This window comes from Drosophila guanche, unplaced genomic scaffold (assembly GCF_900245975.1).
Source record: "Drosophila guanche unplaced genomic scaffold, DGUA_6, whole genome shotgun sequence".
NCBI lineage: Eukaryota > Metazoa > Arthropoda > Insecta > Diptera > Drosophilidae > Drosophila > Drosophila guanche.
Genome location: NW_022995747.1, coordinates 6987591 through 7009122, shown reverse-complemented (window position 1 = coordinate 7009122; position 21532 = coordinate 6987591). Strand labels below are relative to the sequence as shown.

General features: G+C 46.7%; 4 protein-coding genes across 6 annotated transcripts in view; 3 read left to right on the top strand and 1 right to left on the bottom strand.

Moving 5' to 3' along the window:
- Positions 1–21532, bottom strand: part of LOC117582717 (proteoglycan Cow) — a 38964-nt gene that overhangs the window by 6420 nt on the left and 11012 nt on the right. For both annotated transcript variants that reach the window (XM_034270639.1, XM_034270640.1), the window contains exons 2-4: positions 5214–5277; positions 4894–4996; positions 4368–4760 (exon numbers count right to left, since the gene is read on the bottom strand). In XM_034270639.1, coding sequence (XP_034126530.1) covers positions 4368–4760; positions 4894–4996; positions 5214–5277 — 560 coding nt within the window. The remainder of the gene's footprint in view (positions 1–4367; positions 4761–4893; positions 4997–5213; positions 5278–21532) is intronic.
- On the top strand, positions 15874–17508 carry LOC117582718 (aminoacylase-1-like). 2 transcript variants are annotated; one of them, XM_034270642.1, is made up of 5 exons: positions 15874–15892; positions 15981–16082; positions 16171–16662; positions 16724–17141; positions 17199–17508. In XM_034270642.1, exons 2-5 carry the CDS (start codon positions 15992–15994, stop codon positions 17401–17403), a joined length of 1206 nt encoding a protein of 401 aa, XP_034126533.1. In that variant the 5' UTR covers positions 15874–15892; positions 15981–15991; the 3' UTR covers positions 17404–17508. The 2 variants fall into 2 exon arrangements, with proteins under 2 accessions (XP_034126533.1, XP_034126532.1); XM_034270641.1 differs by lacking the exon at positions 15874–15892 and having other exon boundaries at positions 15934–16082.
- LOC117582720 (aminoacylase-1-like) lies at positions 17731–19200 on the top strand. Its single transcript, XM_034270645.1, has 4 exons — positions 17731–17872; positions 17929–18420; positions 18481–18898; positions 18956–19200. The coding sequence occupies exons 1-4, from the start codon at positions 17782–17784 to the stop codon at positions 19158–19160; spliced, it is 1206 nt and encodes a 401-aa protein (XP_034126536.1). The 5' UTR covers positions 17731–17781; the 3' UTR covers positions 19161–19200.
- LOC117582719 (aminoacylase-1-like) lies at positions 19404–20921 on the top strand. Its single transcript, XM_034270644.1, has 4 exons — positions 19404–19557; positions 19614–20105; positions 20158–20575; positions 20639–20921. Exons 1-4 carry the CDS (start codon positions 19467–19469, stop codon positions 20841–20843), a joined length of 1206 nt encoding a protein of 401 aa, XP_034126535.1. The 5' UTR covers positions 19404–19466; the 3' UTR covers positions 20844–20921.

Genomic DNA, 21532 nt, shown 5'->3' with positions numbered 1-21532 from the left:
CAAAGATACAGAGGAGCTTGAGTTAGAGTTCGAGTTACAGTTTGACTTCGGGTGAGAGAGAGAGAGAGAGAGGTCGGGAAATCAGGAAAGTAAAGCTCAAGAGGGCGCAACAGCAACAAATAGATGACATGCAAAATTAATTTTTATGCAAATGAAGTCTGCGTTGGTTTTTTTCATTCCTCCAGCTTCCATTCTTATCCAGGACTCCCCAGGTAGGTTGAACGGGAGACCTGGCTGGCCCACACCCACAACCAACACTCGTGGAAATATGTACTTGCTGGCGAGATGAGCGGCAGGACACAACGGCGGCACTCATCCTCCTGCTTATACATTTATTTAAATATTTATTTAATATGCGCCGCACGCACGCTCAGGCAAACAGTCGAGCCATGAGATTGGTCAGGACACGGACAGGGACAAGGACAGGTACCGGTACAGGTACAGGTTGTTTCCTGCCTCAAACTTTATTTAATAATTTGTGCAAACATTTAAACTGCCAACTGGCTTCAAGTGACAGCGAAAAATGGACATAATATTTCACATATTTAGATAAATAGTGAGAATATTTTACATGTCTATAACTCTATGGACTTCAAGGATAAACAGAAAAGGCCACTCAATACGAGGTTTATGGATATATTAAATGAAATATTTAACTATCATTTTAGAGCTTAAATTGCATGTGCATGCAAATGCCTCCTCAACGTTTCTGACTTTCATGATCCATTCGATGCATTCATTGTTGCCGCTCTTGAATTTAAACTGCAGCATCATAATTGGGCGCCAATCAATGCAGCAATGAATATTTTATTCATTCTCTGTGCGGCCATTTGCAAGTAATAATATACGCAACTGTAGCACTTTGCGGCACTCCTTTTTTTGACCCACAAAAGATTAATTCAATTAATTGCCAGAGCACTGCCACTGCCACTGCCACTGCTGATGCTTCTGCCACTTCTGTTCCTGCTACTGTTGCTGCAGGGGCTGTCCATTCATTAAAAAAGGCTTTAGGCTGAGGCTTTTATCAGTTTTTATTGCCCAGACACACACTCACACAGAGAGGGCCCCAGAGAGCTTTTTTTGCCCCACTATCCACCGAAATATTTCATAATTTTATTCCGAAATATATATGCAATGTTTTCCCCTTTAATTTGGGGTATTTTACCCTCTTTTTATGCAGGTTTTACGAGTGCTCGCATCAAATGCATTTGGCATATATTTTATTCCATACTCCATACTACTTTCGGACCAATGAATGGAGAGTAATTTTCCTAATTGCCCCAATTTGGCAGTCATAATTAGAGGATTGTATTGCTATGTAAAATATTAATTGAAAACTGTCCTGTGAATCCGATACTCAGTCGAATAATTATCGCTCGGGGGGAATCTACTATATATGAAAATCTTAATTTTGTTAAATTTCTCATATGTAACTAGCTATTTGTGTTTGCTCTACAGTCCAAATGCTTTATTATTTTTCTTTTACAACATTAAATATAGAATTTATACCACTATTTAGTGCCAAAGAAAATAGCCAACAAATTGAATAAATAGAAAGAAAAGTTGAATTTGAGCTTGTGGTTGGGTTGGGTAAACCTTTTGTTGTTTTTTTTTGTTCAACATTTTGCATGCAGAGTCGCCACTTAAGCTAGCCAATTTCGTTGCAGAGCCAAAGCAAACGAATCAAATGACCAAAAAACCAATACAAACGTATACCCTATATATAAAGATGTGAAATTTCCCTCTTGCTCTCTCTCAGTGTGTGTGTGTGTTAGGTTCACTTTTAATTAAAAATTCTCTCGCATGTTCTTTTGCACGCTTCCGCTTCGATTTTGTTTGTCTTCCCTCTGACGGACTGTTTATATAAGTTTAATGAAATTCTTAGGAGCAAGTAAATAGTAAGACGAATAAATTGTGCTATGCAACAAACGATGATGCCTCATCGTTTCGGCCACATTCAGTGACAGCAGCTCATAGAGAGGCAACATCAGTGGGCCTAGCCCTGGGCCTGCCACTGCTGGCATCTTGAATGGCCTGACCGCCACAGGAGCTGCGGTTGCTTTGCACAAATTGCCCATCAAATGGCCGGCCGCATGCCGTTTCCTTGTGTCCCTATGAAAAATGTGTAAATTTTTACTCAAATATTTGCTTTCAATTTCCCACACACAGCCCAACCCACCTCCACCTCCATAAACCAACACCCTCCTTCGGCCCTATTGGGTTTTCGGGGGCAGGACTCCCTTTGAGCTGCTGCCTCTGCTTCTGCTGCTGTTGCTGGAGCCGACAGCTTCATGTGCATGGACCACAAAACAGCTCAGTGGTTTCAAATAACTGCCAGAGACAGGCAGCATGTGGCACACACACACATGCACACACAGAAATATCTGAGCTGTGGCTGAGGTGAGAGATGAACTATGTGCAACTTGCCCCCGCTCCGAAACCCGCTCGATGGCATGGCATATTGTTACAGCAAACAATGCCCGCCTCACACATGAGTTATGACTGGATGTTATTCGGTGACGACCGACCGACCGTCCGACCGTCCGACCGTCCGAACGCCCCCCGCCCGACTGCCTTGCCTTTTGGTCTGGTCTATTAGAAGTGTCCCCGTTTTCGAGCAGGGAGTGACCCCTTTGCCAAAGCAAATCCTTTGTCTGACATGTGGCTGAATGGAAAGATGAGAGCTGTGGCAGAAGTAGGAGCAGAAGCAGTAGCAAAGCTCCAGCTGCCTACAGCCTGTCAGGCACCGATGATGAGTAGGAAATGTTGGATCAAACTATTGATTTTGCCAGCAGCGCTTGAGGGGGCCAACACTCCGCAGACGGCATTCATATTTCATGCCATTGACATAGATACTCTGTCACACACAAATGTATGCATAAAAGGGAAATTTCCGTGAAAGCAAAATTGAAAAGAAAATTCGTGCACATAGAAAAAAATGTGAAAAGCCATTGTTAATGTCAGCACTGGGAGCAGCCCGACTCGTGATTTGCCTATAGATTGATTTTTACACCCTCACACACGTCTACTACTGGGGGGTGTGGTTGTTTAATTCAATTACAATCGCCTGCGGGGAGGGACTCCCCCGAGGACACGCCAACAAAAGCCACGAGTAGAAATTCATCGCTCCATTCCATACAATTTTCCACAATTTGTATGCGCAAGTAATACCCGAACATAAACTTTCCATTCTATAAAACCTCATCAAAGGATGTAGGGAAAAAACTTTCGCTGGTGGCAGAGCGGCATAAACCCCAATACAAAGTAGCAAGCAGCGAGCATGAAATTAACTTTTTTCCTTGCAACGAAAACAATTGATGAACAAGATGAACATCACGTCAAGCCAAATATTTTGACAACACTTTTGGGTCATGGATTGTAAAAGGTTTTACAAGTGGGGCGTCAGGGGAGGAATCTGTCATAAAAGTTTGTCTTTGATTTCTGCCGCTGTTTGTGTTGTTGGATACAAGAAAAAAAGGTAAGAGGTACTGGAAAGCTGGAGTGTGTCCTGCAATTCGCGGCTTGTCTGTACATACTCTCTCTTGCACTGACTATCCCGCATCTGATGGGCCAGGCATGTTCTGCCTTGATTTTTTGGTAGCCTCTTCACACTCCCCCACAGATTTTTCAGGAAAAAATGTTCACAGCGGAAATCGATGTTTGAAAGTTGCCAACAACTTCCTATGGCTGTGTGGAAACATGTTAACCCTTGCCACTGGTTGGAGAGGTTCTCGGAAGCAAAGCCAATCAGGCCTTGACACAGACTCGACTTTGACTTCATTTTCCTGGCCCTCCCACTGCCACACCTGCCATGGGCAAATGGCACCCCCTTTTCCGCCACCTGGCTAAGGCTCGGGTTGCTCTTTCTTTGAGGAAGTGTTCGCGTGTGGCTCCACAATTTGGGTTAGGGTCAAAGCGATAACACTGAAAAAGTCAGGGGATACGGCGACGGCACGCGTCAAAGGGTAAAGGCCATAAAGCTGTCGTTGCGGCCCATTCAGGCAGAAGTCTGCCAGTGACGGCAAAAAAACCAGCAGCACAAACAAAAACAAAGGCAAAAACAGGCCAGGGCCCCGCCCCGTAGGCCCCTGCAAGACTGCGTGCTAAAAATTGTACCACTGTAAATTTATTGCGGAATTTTTATACACGATAAAACAATTTGTTATTAGCATGGCCACCAAGGAAATCTGCGATACGGGGCACGGGCAAGACACGGATAGGCGGTGAGGCCCGTTTTTGATGTCAAAGGTGACCCTCAACCCTTTTGTTCGACGCGAATTTGCTTAATGAAATGTGAAATACCATTGAGGAGGCAACGGATACGGAGTAAAAGTTGAAGGCCCAAAGCTAAATGTTGGAATACTCACTCCAATTCCTCATCATCGTCCTGCTGAATGGCGGACGGTGGTCCTGCTGGTGGAATCTGCTGTTGCTGCTGCTGCTGCTGCTGCTGTTGTTGCTGCTGTTGCTGCTGTTGCTGTGACTGCTGCTTATCGCCGCCGGCAATGTTGTTTTCGTAGAAGACATCATCCTCCTTGGACTCGTCGTCGTCGCCCAGGCTCAGGCTCTTATCCTCGTCGTCGCTCTCCTCGTTGACCTGGACATTGGTTGGGGCATTGTTGCTGGCGCTGCTATCGCTGCTGTTGTCCTCATCATCATTGGTGAGGTCCTCGGCGTCCTGGCTGTCCTGGTTATCCTGCTGATTGACGCGCCGCTTGGCCTCCTCCTCCATGTACTTGGCCTTGGTGATTATCTCATCCCTGAAGAAGGTTGAATTGGGGTTGGGATTTGGGGGGTTTGGGGTTAGCGTTGGTGTAAGTTTCAGTTTTTCTTTAATTAGGCCATCAAGCTTAACAACAACCATAATGGTGGCCCCTGGCAGATCCCACTTACCGATTCTTGTGCAGCTCCTTCTTGGACACGCACACGGCGCTGTACTCGTCCTCCAGCAGGCAAATCTCACGCTTCTTGCAGTTCAGCGGTCGGCAAAGGTCACCTGCAGGCAGAGGAGTGTTTCAATTTAATTTATTAATTCTCTCCCTGCCATCGTAGCTGGCCCCGAGCCCCGCTGCCTGCCCATAACTGCGATAACACATTGCCGGCAATTTGTCCTTGGCTTTTCTGAAAACTTAATTGGCCGTAACCACCGTCCCCTCAGGCGGTACCCAATGGTGTGTGGAGCACCAGGCAGGACTCTGGTTTACTTTACTTACTTGAGGGATCATGGATCCAGCGCTTGTGTTCGCCCAAATTCTTGTTCTGCGTATTTTTGTTAATCTGTGAATATAAACCAAAAGAGAGAGAGAGAGAGAGAGAGAGAGTTAGACAGATAAAGAAGAGAGAGAGCGAGTAAAAAGAACCATAAATTGCTTGTGAAATATTTTCTAGTTTAATTTTGTTATTTAAATGCATAAAAAATGCAAAACTCACATAAGCCAAAGTGACGTCTGTCAGAAAATCGTACACATTCAGGGACTACAGACCCATATATCAACCATACAGAACCCATTCAGAGGCAGTGAGGTGTATATCATGCTCGCACACCCGGCGTATGCGTAATGGCAGTCCATATACCAGGACTCTCGGCCCGAGGACAATGTGAAACATTTGCATTGCCAGTGTGTGTTAGAAGGGGTGGAAAGTAGAAAAGCAAACACTGCTATTTCATGGCAGAGAGAGTGCGGGGGGGGGAAGCTGGAGTCATGTTCATATGTAGGTGTTTCTAATGATGATCAATAGTTTATCTGTTGTGGCAGCAAATGGGGCTGAAAGTGAGTCTAAGAGATAGGTAACAGAGACTTTCAGTGCAGCAATTGAATATTGGGTTTTGGCTCTCTGAGTCTGCATAGACTTTGCAGCAGAATATTATTGAGGATCAAATTATTTTCAGCTTTAAATATGCTTAAAAGATAAACAACTCCAAGCAGCAGAAATAAATCATGATTTCATGACATTTTTCTAGGTCATGTGTGTCCGATGTTGCTGAAGCATAGGAATGGAACTAATGATGCAAATAATATAATCAAGTCGCAAAAAAACATTGCACTTCATTTCGCAGAGCCATATGCTACGTACATACATATAAGTTCATATACTCGAATTTCATATGTAGAACAAACTCGGAGAGAGAACATGTGCAAATCTGATTGTGAACAGAATATATATGGCATTCGCTGGCGTTGCTTAGTTATGCGACACTCTGCGCTCTCTGCGGATGAGATTTATTTTAATTTAATTCAATTTAGCACACAGCTTAAACACAAACACTAGCAGCATATAAACACATACATAAAAGTGGAATAGGAGTCTATACATGTATATACACTCCAACGGCCCCATCCACTGATGGGCATTGTCAGGCATACCGAAATGTTATTAAGTGCAATGGTGCGTATGCATAATATTTAACTTGTCTATACAATTTATGACACACTAACAGCAGTTGCAACAACAGCAACATCCGCAACAGCCGCACACAACAACTACGGCAGCTGCAACAATAAGCTGCTGCTGCTGCCACGCCCACCAGCCCACCGGCCCACCGGCCCTCACTTGCCATAGTTAAATGGGTGAAATATTGTGAAAAAAGGGAAATAAGAAAAATATATAAATAAATATTCAGCACTCGCCCCCACACCCCTACACCCACACCCACATTGACTTGACTTGACAGTTTTGCAATGGCGTAGCGTCTGGCCTGAAAGAACTGCATTGAAAATGGTATACCCTAACAGAGGGTATGGTGATTAGAAACCATTGCTGACAGCTTAAACGTTCTAAATGGAGACATGTTCGTGTGTCATTCTATCTCAATCAGATCAGTCTGGTATCCCACTCTCCTCACAGATCCCATTGCTATACGCTGTAGGCAGAACAAAAATCGTTAAGGGTATGTACAGCTTCGGTAAGCAAAGACCCGCTTCTATTGCTGTTGCTCTTGTTTCTGGTGCTCTTACTAGGGCTTCTGTTGCTTTTTCTGCTGATATTGCTATCGCTGATGTCAGTTGGCTTAATGAAAACGACAGGAACAGCAGTTGGAGCGGCAGTTGGAGCGGCATCTGAAAGCTGCGAGCTCGTGTTGGGTTTGGGGCGACAAATGGCAACTACCTCTGCCACATGGAACCCTCTCGCTTGCAGCCAACCACAGGGCCACACCGATACACAACAGCTCAAGTGCGAAGTGGCAATTTCAGGGCACACAGCCAGGCAGGCAGGCGGCCTCCAACCCGCCTCCAGCCAGCCTGCAATGTCTGTAATGCAATAAACTCGTCCAGGACGTGGACGCAGGCAATTTGCATGCGTTAAAACGCAATTTGTGCCCGTTTCCTGGCCGCGGTCACCGCTCCACCCACTGAACCATCCGGCCCCCCAAGCCAGTCCACTGCGTAGCGCTTTGAGACTCGGCCTCGGATACGGGAGAGGCTCTCTGGTACGAGTTCTCCTGTAACTTTAATACTCCTCTCCCGCTGCCGCTCTGTGCGTGTGTGGCTCTGTGGCTATGGCCGTTGATTGGCTCGGTCGTGAATCTGAGTGGGATGCTGCTGTGTTGCTCCATTTGTTGGCTTTAATTGCGATGCGTTTGCTGTGGTGACACGGGCTCTCCTGCCGCTGCCGCTGCTGCTGGTGCTGTCGGTGGCTATGCGATTGACCTTATTGTGGTTTTAAGGTGGCGCCCACGCGTGATAAACTTCCACGGCGGATGTGCTGTAAATTGAGCCCGGTGACATGGCAGGTTCGTGGTGTGACTGGTTCACATATTTAAAAAGTGCCCCATCATCAGCAGCACCAAAATTGGGTCACAGCTGCCGTTGCCAGCCGGTCCTTGGTGCTGCCACAAACGACCATAATGCAACAAAAGCGAGCGGACAATGCTGCAACTTTAGCCAGCACTTTGGCACTCCCTGCCAAAAGTCTCCCTCTGCCGCTGGCTCTCCCTTTGCCACTGCAACTGCCTCTCCGCACTTTTTACTTTCTTGCAGCTACTTCTTCTGCAGCTTGTTGGCCAAAGTTTGCCAGCCGTTTAACCTCTTTAGCCAGATTTCTGACTGTTAAAGTGGTTGAGCTTATTAAAGCCCATTTAATTGGGGTTCTCTGGAGGCGCCTTCCGAGTGCCTCCCAGGTCTCTTCCAGCAAAACTTGACCCTAATTCGGATGCACTGGGGAGTGCATGCACAGGCCCTGGAGGCCCACCGACCCCATTCCAGCTCCTAGTCAGCCTCTGAGGGTTTCATTTTTCTGTTCCTGGCAAATACTTTCCGCGGCTTGCTGGGCAAAAGATAAAAGCGGCCATTGTTACTGGAGCCATTCTTGTTGCCGTTGCAACGTTGCAGCTGCACCAGTTTGACACGACCATGCAACTGCGATCGTCCTCGTCCTCGCCTCCGCTCTTGCCACCGCAGTGTGGCAATCTGTCAAGCTTTAAATTGAATTTACGACTTTGTTTTCGTTGCGGGTTTATTTCGTTTTCTTTTGTTTTCGCCCGAGTTTTTCTTGCTCTGCAATTCTTAGCAATTTTCTTTATTGTTTTCCTTATTTTCCAACATTTTTGTGGTAGCTTGGCCAGCCATCTTGCCAGCCACAGTGGCAAGAGAGTGGGTTGTGGACTGTCAATTTTGGGTTGCATTATGTAAATGTAATTTGTAAGTCGCTTGAATTTCTGGCGCAATAGCAATCGATATCTATCTATCTCTCTCTCTCTCTCTGTCTCCCACTGAAGGCTTAAGCTCCTTATCTATGCGAAAGCCTTTGTGCTCCATTTGGGTTTCACTCGAGCATTAATTTGCTCCGAATCGATGGGCTGCCATACATTTTCTATACGCTGCCAAATAACTCATTGCCACATGCAATCAGAGCAATCCAAGGCAAGGGAAGGGGGAAAGGGAAACCCGGAAAATACATAGAAAAGAATTCGCTTTAAATCGACATTTTCCTGTTCTGTTCCCAGCACGCCCTCCCAAAAAGGTGCCCATCTCCTGCATAATGCTGGTACTTTTGTGGCAGGATAAATTGGGGGGAAATGGCATTGGGCGTTGTTCGGTTCGGTTTGAAATTGCTGTAAATTATTCAGCGGACATCAAATGACTGGCAATGATGCGGTTGCACTTCCCTCTCCACGTTCCGGCTGCTGCTCTGCAATCAAATCAAATAGGAGCGCGCGCTTGCCACAAGCGACGTTGCAACAGTCAGCCAGGTCAGCCAGCCAGCCAGCCAGCGCGTTATGATGATGTTGCAAAAGCATTATTATTTTTCGGCAATTAGAGCGAAAGAGATCGACGGCTAAACCACTCGCATTGATATGCCAAACGGCTGGTCGGTCGGAGGCTCTTTTGTGGCCTGCCAAATGACCAAACTGACTTTGGATGCGCCTCCTGAATTATGCAGTTCACTTGAAAAATGCATTAGCCGTGGCAGATGGGCTGGAATTTATGCCCGTCCCGTCCCGTCCCATCCATACGATATGCATGTCCTGTCCCCAATCCACCGAGGCTATCATCTATTCTATGCTGAGCCACAAGGAAGGGGCGCAGTGTGAGACGGGGGCGACACATAAATTGCACATTTTCGTGCACACAAAATGGTAAATCAATTTCTATTACTATTATGGGGCACGCCAGACAGCACCATCGCCAGCGGATAGCTCTAAGCCGGTTGTCCGGGCCTGGCCAGGCACATTTCCGGGCCGCAGCAGGATGCCCCAGCATGAGGCCACAGCCCCGGGATGTCCTGGGACCGGGCGCAGCGTGCAAATCCATCAATATAACTTACATTTGACTTGGGAATTTGGAACTGGGATTGGGCTTTCGTTTTGGCTTCCTGCTGATGCTAAACTTTTCGAGTGTCCAAAGCCAAGTGGCAAACGAGAGAGGACATTCGGGCAGGAAATTGCATTCTTCGAGCCGTTCGAAGGTGCCGGGATAAATGGCAAATGTGTCAGTAGATGTCAATGCAAACAGGATTGGGAAGGCCCCCAGCCTCCAGCCCCAGCCCAAATCTGCCTGATGGGAAAGTTAATTGCTCCCATTCCCCGACACCTGGCCTTATTAGTTATGGACGCAGTTGGAGACTCATTAAAAGAGCTGTCAGGGACGCTGTCACATGCATAAATTACACAATAATCTCATTTTAATGGTTAATTAAATTACCATAACGTTCGGCTGTCAAATCTGATGGTTGACATTGCCAATTCGTGTGGAGTGGTCGTGCTGCTGGTGGCTCTGGGCAGCCCCAGCTGCGGCGAGTGATTCGTTAAAATGGAAAATTGCAAAATGGCAGGACAAATATTTGTGTCAGCGGCAGTAAAAAGAATTATATGATTCCTACATTAAATAAAACATGGCGTGTCCCTGTTCCAGGCATGCCATGCAACTGCTCTGTCCCCGTACAAGAAACAGGAAACACGGCAATGGCCGCCACATGGAACGTGCCTCGTGTTGAGTGCACATTGCAGCATGCTTCGTGCAACATATCCGCAATTTGGCCTCCACACTCGGGCCTAGTTGCCTTGTGTGGGCGTGTCCGTGGGGGAGTTATGTTTATGCATCATAAATGCAGTTTGCGGTGGCTGCATCTAAGAGAGGCAGAGGTCGAAGGGTAACCGCATTGCAGTCATAAAACATTTGCAGCACCAGCGACTACAAAACGTAGAAAATTGCAACTATAACAGCAGGAAAAACGAGAACAACTGCCGCAGCAGCAGCAGCAGCAGCAGCAGCAGCAGCAGCAGCCACAACAAGAGCATCAGAAGTATCAGGAGGAGGAACAACAAATGCCCCTGAAATGGGCTTACCTATGTGGAAGAGATACGCGGCATCCGCCAGATACATTGTTGCACTTCGCATTTATTAGCAAGCGCACCAGAGAAACACTCTAAAAAAAGTCGAATCCATGGCTCCCCAGTATCCCCAGAGCGAAGTGTTGTGGGTAGTAGTTACCATCCGATTGTGGCGATTTTTTATGTGTGTTTGCATTTGGGTACCGGAAACACAGTCGCAACACCGACTGTGTGTCTATCTCTCTTCCTGTGTGTGGTTGTGTGGTTGTGTCTGTGTGTCGGTGTGTGTGGTGGGAGGCAGAGATTGGAACAAGTTTATTACAAATCTGGACACATAAACACTGTGGCAGGTGGCAAGATGTAGCCCGGATAAAGGTGGTAAGCTCTTCGCCAGTCAAATGCAAAAGAGATTCAAATTCCGTTTGGCTCGGGCGGAAGCCAACCGGCAGACCACCAGACTGCATGTATTACTGAAAATCGATTATAAGGACTACAGCTGAATGCCTTGCCCCGGGTCATTAATCAGTCAGGCATTATTTGCCCAGAAATAGGAACTGGCTGTCGCTGTTGCTGCTGCTGCTGTCTCTGCTATTGTTCGGGCCACTCCCACTTCCCGTTCCCACTGCTTCAGCCTTGTAATGGCTAATGGCGGGGCATTTAAAAGCTTTCAACTCGGCATCCACATGCAATGAGCAATGTAGCACGGCCACGCCACAAAAGCCACAGATATAGCACTGAGTGGAGCGTTAAATGCTCACTCGCCCAAATCCTTAATAATCGGACCGGGCCACACCCATTCATTCAGGGAGCAGTGCCATCGGGCATGGCCATGGCGTAGCGTGCTGTGCTCTGCTCTGCTCTGCTCTGCTGTGCTGTGCATTCTCACCGATTGAATAGTTCAATCAATTAGTTAATTGCAGTTCTGGTCAAACGGAGTGCACTGCACAAATCGGGGCACTTACCAGCGGTCATTAGGAGCAGGGCGAGGCATGGAGAGGCGAGGTCAAAGCGGATGTCTGCCAAAGAGTTTTTGCCAGGAAGGAGCTGGCCAGTTGTCGAGTTTATCCAGTTTGTCAGGAAACCAGATAGCTGGAAATGACACTGGTCAGCAGAGAATTGCCATTGCTACGATCCTCATGGCTAACTCTTAATGGCTGACACACGTGTGGCAGCTGCTTCACCCTCTCTTTTAGAGGGACAATTAAAAACACTCTGGCTTTGGCTTTGGCATCCTGCTAGAAGCAGACACTCCGCTCCACAAGGGAAAGTGGAAAAGTGAGTTGAAGGCGGAAATTTTACCCAGTCTTGCTCCCCCGCCCCACCCCGCCATAAAACCAGGCAAAAAATTGTCGCGCCAAACATACAAAACTCAAATGAAGTAGCGGAAAATGAAGTTTTTCCGAGTTACATCAGGAACCAACGGAACAGGCAGTGCTACAGCCGTGCCAGAGCAAACAAAAACTTTGCAAATTGCAACTCATCGTTCACACAAGCAAAAGGGGAGGCAGGGCTATGGCAGGGAGAGTTGGAGGCAGTCTTGGGCTGGGGTGGTTCTTCGCTGTTAATAGAAAATAAAAGCAAAACGAAAATCATGTTTTATTTTCTGTGCTCTCTCTTTCTGTCGCTGGTTTCTGTTTTCATTACAAGCCATTCAGACGCCACACCCGCACCCTGCACCAGCACCAGCACCCATCCTGTCGCCCATCGCCTGCTGCCTGTCAGCCATTACAACCCTGCAAATATGGCGGCGGCTCCGGCGGCACCCGGAAGTCGGCTGTTGCCTGACTCTCGCGCTCCCTCTATCTATCTCGTTCTCTCCTTCTCTGCCTGTCGATGCTAACTGATGAGAAATGGCAGCCAATAATGCCTTTAGCTATGCTCCATCTGCATTTATCATAACTTTTGTGTTTTATTTGCTTTGATGGCGTTGCGTAGCCCCCAGGCTGTTGTTTGTGTTCCGGATCTGGTAAGGCTCTTGCTCCAGCTCCAGCTCCAGCTCCTACCCCAGGTTCTGCTCCACTTTTAATCTCTGTGGCTCCGTGTAATTGCCAAGTGAGATGGTTCCATTCTTACTGTTGCCCTCTTTATGTGTCATGTCGCGCTTTGGTTTCGCATGCAAGGATGTTCGACAGCTTGTTGATGTTGCTTAAGATACTTTTAAGCCATAATCAAGTCCATATTACCATCGGTATGTTGTAGCATTCACAATGAGTACAGACTTAAATGGGGCAAAGAACAAGTCCATAATTGTATTCGTTGACATCTTACAACATTCCTGTAGCGTGAGGTTTGCCATAAACTTTTAATTTAAAATTGGTTCATCTCCTCCAGGAAGCTTCCCTGTTTTACACTCGAAAGCATTCCGAAGTTTCGCATAACTTTTGTGGCCTGAGTGCAAATATCTGGTATTGCCATTCAGTGACAGTTGTGGAATTATTTAATTAGTTTTGTCAAGCCCTGCCTGTGAAACCTGTGAAACACATTCGCATTGACCTCTTCCCAAACCAATAATTAATTTCGAATGTCATTTAATTTATGCAGTAGCCGGAACTGATTTATTTGCTCTAAATGCACGAATCGCAAGCGAGCGAGTTGTCTGTCAAAGATAGTTTCGCCATGTTCGGTGTACACACATATGAATGCCAATAAATATTTGATTTGCTTTATTGCTTTTAGCATCAGGCCATGGGAAGCTGCATAATTGAACGACGAGTGCGTTCAATGGACAAAGCCAACAGGTTTCAAAAGAATTGAATTATGTAAATGTTATGTGTGCATATCCGGAAGTAATATTCAAACAAAGGGATTTGTTTATCATCAGCGTTCATCAAGCGATTAATGTCATTAAATTAAATTAAATCTGCAGCCTGCGATTAAGGGAATGCTCTCTAGGGTCTATGTTCAATGCCAGCTCTAAGTGTTTTTCCCAATTTACAGGGCCCCGTGGCAGTGCATACTTACGAGCAGCTCGAGTGCTCCACATTTTGATGACAGTTGCAAAAACTTTTTGAATATAAATCTCTTGAAGCACTGTCATCATAGTTTGCTTTTTGCACGCACCGAGGCAGCACAGAGCCAGAGCCGTGTGTACACTATCCATACGCACTGTTGGCCAGCTCTGTATTTGTATATCGATGTCGGCCGTGAGTGCAGTTTGCCAGAGTGCTCGTCGAGAGCTTGACGTTTTTGCGTTGAGCAGACACACTTCAGCGATGCTGGGCCTGGCCCAAACGAAACGTACTTAATGCCTCGACACACACACACACAGATACACAAACACACAGCAATAAAAACACATCAAATTGAAGCTCTTTGTGCGAAGCAAACGCATGCCTCCCGGATTGTCCTTGAGCTGTCCGTCTCTATTTCTATGCTGCCATAGTTGGTCCCGAGTTTTGGGTCCGTGCCTGTACAACAAGCATGAAAAGGGAATACGCAATAGGTATACCCGCACAACGACAGAGGTACGGGTACGGTAAGCCGGGCTCAGCTGAGTTTATCAGAGTTTCCTCTTGGGGGAATCGCCACATTTGGCTCCCTAATGTGCCCATAACGGATTAGGTGGCTCCAATCTCTGTATATCGCCAGTTCGAGTGAGCAGAGAGCACAGCTGCGGGGCCTGAATCCACGTACAGTAAACGCAAACAGTTGCCTGCGATGCTCGGATAATTGTTACAATATACAAAATTTTCATTTAGTTTATTTGCCCGGCGACAACATGTCAGCACAGCAAACAGCCCTGCCCACATACACAGCACAGCTTTAGTTGAACAACAGGGGAATGCTGTTTGGAAACGGAGACTGACCGAATCATTGGATACCCTTGCCGAGGCATTGTTTTAATGTATGTCAGAGCTGTAATTTGGATATTCTCTCTGAGAAGAACTTGCAAAAAAACTATCAGAGATAGTAGCTTTATCTTCCAGGATGTCCACATCCTGCAAGGGTATTAAAACCTACATGGCAGGATTGACAGACACACATGTGTGTGTGTGTGTTTGGATATATCCAAATGTAATGTTTGTATGTCATTTAAAATGCAGACATGTGTAGCTGACACACTTGCTGTTTGTATGGGTGCTGCGGCCCCTGCCTCTGCTATTACTCATATTGCTTCTGGTTGTCGTTCTGCTGCGGGTTCTGGCCTGCCATTAAAATCCCAGCAACATTGTTAATGAACTTTTAATGACTTTTTGCGAGTACACATACTAAAACAATATCAACTTTGGCTCCCGACCCTGTGCTCTGTGTGCATGCAATACAAATCTCAGAGCTTCAGTTTTCATTTCGTGCACCTTTTTTCCATGTTGCATGATGTTGTTGGGTTTTTCTGTTTGGATTTACTGGCACGTTTTTGTTGAGCGGCCATAGAAACAAGCGTGAAATCTAAATCTAAAACAAACTTTTGACGCAGAGGGATGACGCCCGTATGGGCGTCACATTGCAGCTGCTGCAGTTGCTCTAACAACTGTGACAACAGCAACAGCACCAGCAGCAACAACATTAATATGCGAAATTTGAAGTGCCTGCAAGTTGTTTACATGCCCGACAGTGGAGGCGAGATGTTTGCGTGTGTGTGTGCCTTGCATCCTGATTAACAAATCAACTGGAATGGGAATCCAATTGCGGGCGATTCATCAGTAATCAGAGAACCTGGCTACGGGCCAAAATGGAGGCAACATCAATCGAGTTAAGTCCTGAGCATCGTTCCTGTGAGTCAAAGGAAACCAATCCGCTCACATCAGAGAAAACTAAGCCAATAAACCTAAAGCCCAGATTTCGCATGGACTGAGACTCTTTGGCTATTGAATTATTCAATTCACAGCTGCTGTGCGTTGCCTATTGCTCAATTTAGTTTGGCAAGCGCAAAATACATCAACTAAATCGCACACAGTTTAAGTACATATTTCTATCTGCCAGTCATATGCGCATAAAATATAGATTAGCAACTTAATGTAAGCACAGACCTCTGATAAAATGAGGTTTTGGGTCAGACCAAAACCACAACGAAACGAATAGAGCAGATAAGGGGCAGTTTCAATTTCCCCACACTCGCTTCGCTGATATTTAAACGCGCGCTCCCCACCACAGCTCCAACAGTCGCGATCTAGTGTTGATAAGGTGCGTGTGGTGTGTGTTGTTCACACTGGAACAGCTGTTTGGACAAACAATTAATTCAATTAACTTCTTATCTTTCCGATCCGTTTAGTTGAGTTCAAAATGAGTGCCGACCAGTGGGAAAACAACGAGGAAATCAAAATATTCCGCGAATATCTGCGCATACCAACGGTGCATCCAAATGTGGACTACAGTAAGTAATTTATCTTTATTGCGACGCGATAAGGCTCTTCTCCCGTGATCTTTATGACCTTGCCATAAACCGTGTCTGCTATTTATAGACGGCTGTGTGGAATTTTTAAAGCGCCAGGCTGCCGGCCTGGACCTGCCTGTGGATGTCGTGTATCCCGTGAACGAGAAGAATCCCGTGGTAATCATGAAATGGCTGGGCAGCCAGCCGGAACTCCCTTCGATCATCCTGAACTCGCACACAGACGTGGTGCCCGTTTTCCCAGAGAAGTGGACCCACGAACCATTCAGCGCCGATCTGGATGCAGAGGGACGTATCTTCGCACGCGGCTCCCAGGACATGAAGTGCGTGGGCACCCAGTACCTAGGTGCCATTCGCGCTCTCAAGGCCAGCGGCTACCAGCCCAAGCGGACTGTGTACCTCACCTACGTGCCGGATGAGGAGGTTGGCGGTCATTTGGGCATGCGGGAACTGGTCAAGGGCGACTACTTTAAGAATCTGAACGTGGGCTTTAGCTTTGACGAGGGCATCTCCAGCGAAGACGAGACCTACGCCCTCTACTATGCGGAGCGTACACTCTGGCGTGAGTAACTCAATCACTGATCCACTGAGCTGAGAATCTACATCAATCCTTCTGTTTACAGATCTCAGATTAAAGATCAGCGGCACTGCTGGACATGGATCGCTTCTGCTGCCCAACACCGCTGGCGAGAAACTGAATTATGTCGTGAACAAGCTGATGGAGTTTCGCAAATCGCAGCTGCAACGCCTGGCTGATGATAAATCCCTTGAAATTGGAGATGTGACCACTGTTAATCTGACCCAGCTCAGGGGAGGCGTCCAAAGCAATGTTGTACCGCCGCTGCTGGAGGTTGTGTTTGATATTCGTATTGCCATCACTGTGGACATCACTGCCCTGGAGAAGCAGATTCGCGACTGGTGCGAGGAGGCCGGGGGTGGCATTGAGCTGGAGTTTGAGATGAAAAACCCCTTTGTGGAGCCAACAAAGATAGATGCCTCAAATCCCTTCTGGGTGGCCTTCAAGCAGACCCTTGACGACCTGTAAGAAATACCCGACAGCAGCTGTAACTCTAGTCTAACTCTCTGTGTTTCTTTTAGTGGCCTAAAAACCCGCGTTCGAGTCTTCCCAGGTGCCACCGACAGTCGCTATGTCCGTTATGCTGGCATCCCTGCCCTCGGCTTCTCGCCCATCAACAACACGCCTTTGCTTCTGCACGATCACGATGAATTCCTGCGCGCGGATACCTATTTGCATGGCATTGAGGTGTACAAGAAACTCATTCCCGCTGTGGCTGATTCTTAGAGCCTGGATGATGCCATAAACAACAATTTAACGCATTTAAAACAAACTACAATTATGCATTCTATATACTTATTATATATGTGGTCTACATTGTCTTTAATCTTATTAAATATAAAGGAATATAAGGGAATTACTATGTCTATGGGCTATAATATTAGCTGAGCGAAAACCACAATGTGTCGGGTATCGTAAAAGTTTTATTCTGTTATTTATATTCCTTATCTTTTAAATGTGTTATCAAGTGCTACTAAAATGTCAACAATTGATAAGAAACTAAATCCAAAGCAAGCTTAGAGTCAAAAGAAAGCACTTTTGACATGCCGAATGTCATTCATCGCAGATCACTGAATATTGTAGCACCGAAAGATTATCCCAGACATGAGCGTGCAGGAATGGGAAAGCAACGAGGAGATTGCAATTTTTCGGGAATACTTAAGAATTCCAACCGTGCAGCCTGATGTGGATTATAGTAAGCTTTTTCTGACACCTCAAGATCACTCGCTCCAGCTTCTTGGTAACTTCCAGCTGCGTGTGTGGAGTTCCTTAGGCGTCAGGCGGGAAGCCTGAATCTGCCAGTTGATGTGGTTTATCCTGCACTTCCCTCAAAGCCTGCTGTGATCATCAAGTGGCTGGGGAAGCAGCCGGAACTCCCTTCGATCGTTCTGAACTCGCACATGGATGTTGTTCCCGTGTTTCCCGATGAGTGGACTCATGACCCCTTCAGTGCACACATGGACACCGAAGGTAGGATTTATGCACGCGGCTCGCAGGACATGAAGTCCGTGGGAACTCAATATCTGGGCGCCATTCGAGCCCTCAAGGCCAGCGGCTACCAGCCCAAGCGGACTGTCTACCTCACCTATGTACCAGACGAGGAAGTTGGCGGAGATCTGGGCATGCGAGAGCTGGTGAAAAGTGACTACTTCAAGAAAATGAACGTGGGCTTCAGCCTGGACGAGGGAATCTCAAGCGAGGATGAAACCTACTCGGTGTTCTACGCTGAGCGCACACTGTGGTGTTAGTATATCAGAGTCCAAACCATATTCTGCCTTACCTCATTAATCATTCCTCTGGCAGATCTTAGATTAAAGTTCAGTGGCACGGCTGGGCACGGATCCCTGCTGCTTCCCAATACTGCCGGTGAAAGGTTTAATTACGTTTTGAATAAGATTATGGAATTCCGCAAATCGCAAGTCCAACGACTGGCTGACGATTCATCCCTTGATATTGGAGATGTGACCGCCGTGAACCTAACTCAGCTGAGGGGAGGCGTCCAAAGCAATGTGGTCCCTCCGCTGCTGGAGGCAGTCTTTGACATTCGCATCGCTCTCTCCGTCGATGTGGTTGAATTTGAGAGGCAGATACGCGACTGGTGCCAGGAGGCTGGTGGCGGCATTGAACTAGACTTTGAGATGAAGTGTCCATTTGTGGAGCCAACAAAGATAGATGCCTCGAATCCCTTCTGGCTGCCCTTCAAGATGGCCCTAAAGGAACTGTAAGCATGATCTATGGCTGTGGTAGTCATTCTTTTCATTATTCTTATTTCCTTTAGTGGTCTCAAAACCCGCGTCAAGGTCTTTCCTGCTGGCACTGACAGTTTCTTCATTCGAGAGGTAGGAATTCCTGCTCTTGGCTTCTCGCCCATCAACAACACGCCCGTGCTGCTGCACAATCACGATGAATATCTGCGAGTGGATTCCTATCTGCATGGCATTGAGGTGTACAAAAAACTTATTCCAGCTGTTGCCGATGTCTAGGATATTTTATGATAAAGTTTATCCAGGTTCCAGCATGCAATTTGTCTTTTTTTGTTATTCTTACAATTGGGTATGGATGTCTGAGGATCTCGAACAGATAGCCGCAATCTGTTATCTTAGTTTACATTTTAATAGTTTATAAGATAATCACAACCACAGCCCCATTTTGCTATCTCTATGAGACCACAGCAATGGAGGGCTAAACAACTACTCCATGAGCTTTAAAAGACCCAGTCAAGTCGGAAGATACGCATTCCTCGTTGAACATTGAAAGCGTTTACATCGCAGCGAGAGCATCGCCTCAAAATGGGTTTGGAAAAATGGGAAAATGACGAGGAAATCAAAATATTCCGCGAGTATTTACGGATTCCCACCGTGCAGCCAGATGTGGATTATAGTAAGGCTTCATTGGTTGAACTCTCACCTCCTTATTCGCTATTCGATATCTTTCAGCCGCTTGTGTGGAGTTTCTTAAGCGTCAGGCGAGCAGCCTGAATCTGCCACTGGATGTGGTTTATCCTTCACTGCCGACGAAGCCTGTTGTGATCATTAAATGGGAAGGCAGTCAGCCGGAGCTACCTTCGATCATCTTAAACTCGCACATGGATGTGGTCCCAGTGTTTCGTGACAAGTGGACCCACGATCCATTCAGCGCCGATCTGGATTCAGAGGGTAGGATTTTCGCCCGAGGTACGCAGGACATGAAGTGCGTTGGAACCCAGTACCTTGGTGCCATTCGGGCGCTAAAGGCCAGTGGATTCCAACCCAAGCGTACGCTCTACGTGTCCTTTGTGCCAGATGAAGAGATCGGTGGCAAGTTGGGAATGGCCGAACTAGTAAGGACCGAGTACTATGCGAAGATGAATGTGGGCTTCAGCCTGGATGAAGGAGGAACGAGCGAGACGGACACATATCATTTGTTTTATGGCGAACGCTTGCGATGGGGTGAGTTTGGGAATGTACTCTAAAGCGACTTGCACTTCACGTCCTTTTACAGCGTTCAAAATAAGATTTAATGGAACTTCTGGACACGGTTCTCTGTTGCTGCCAAATACTGCGGGAGTAAAACTCAACTATGTCCTGAATAAGCTGACAGAGTATCGCACCTCGCAGGAACATCTGCTGGCAGAGGACCCAAGCCTGAGCAAAGGTGATGTCACTACCCTTAATCTCACTCAGCTGAGCGGCGGAGTGCAGAACAATGTCGTGCCCCCGTTCTTCGAGGCTGTCTTCGATCTTCGCGTGGCCGTCACTGTGGACGTGGTGGCCTTCGAGAAGCAGATACGTGACTGGTGCAAGGAGGCTGGTGACGGCGTTGAAATTGAGTTTATCGTACAGGAGCCAAACGTGGTACCCACTAAGCTGGATGAGTCGAACCCATTTTGGGTTGCCTTCAAAGCAGCATCGGATGAACTGTATGTACATATTTATTAACAATTTTCAATGTGCTATCACTATCTCCTGTCTTTACTTTAAAGTGGTTTAAAGGTGCATCCCATCGTCTGCCCCGGCGCCACCGATAGTCGATACATTCGCCAGCGAGGAATCCCGGCTATTGGCTTCTCACCCATCAAAAATACCACCCTCAGGATCCACGATAATGATGAATTTCTGTCGGCTGATGTTTACTTGCACGGCATTGAAGTGTACAAGAAAATCATTCCCAATCTATCCAATGCCTAAGAGCATATTTCTGGTTCCAAGTGCAAAAGCTCTTTCTCAATAAAGATTGATCCACCGAGAAATTCTAGTGATTATCCGCTTTAACAAATTATCTCTTCTCTTCTTGGAGATACACTCATTCCACATCGTGTCAGTGCCTCATATATTATTTGTGGGAGGGAGCTCATCAAAGATTCCCACAGGTACTTTGTCTTTCCAAATGTGACATTTGAGTAATTGTTCGACACTGTTCTCTTTGATTAGATAGCAGAGACCAATGAAGCGTGAATGCAATTAAGATATGCGAAATCTAGGTGATCAGCAACTAATCCATGTTAATCGAGCAGCAAGACTTGGTTAAAGTTCCAAGAAGTTGAGTAAGATACAACCACAACCCCTTCTGCCACTTGGAACACTTGCTAAAACTGATGTCTACCTTAAAGCCGATGAGATCTACAGGAGATTCCTGCCACCTGTCCTGGTCAGTGCAGAAGGGATAGCGCATTTGCACGACAGAGTGTTGTCATCGATTTGACAGCCTCATATGTGAGACAGGGTTGCAAAGTGGACGAGACAAGTGGGAGAGAAGTTTGTCAGTTAGTCAAACAAAATAAATTTTAAGGCCCCTCACCTGTGGGTGGGTGTAGAGGGTGAGCATGAGGGTGGTGCTGTGGGTGGTAAAGCACTTCCACGTCACTCACTGCAAATTG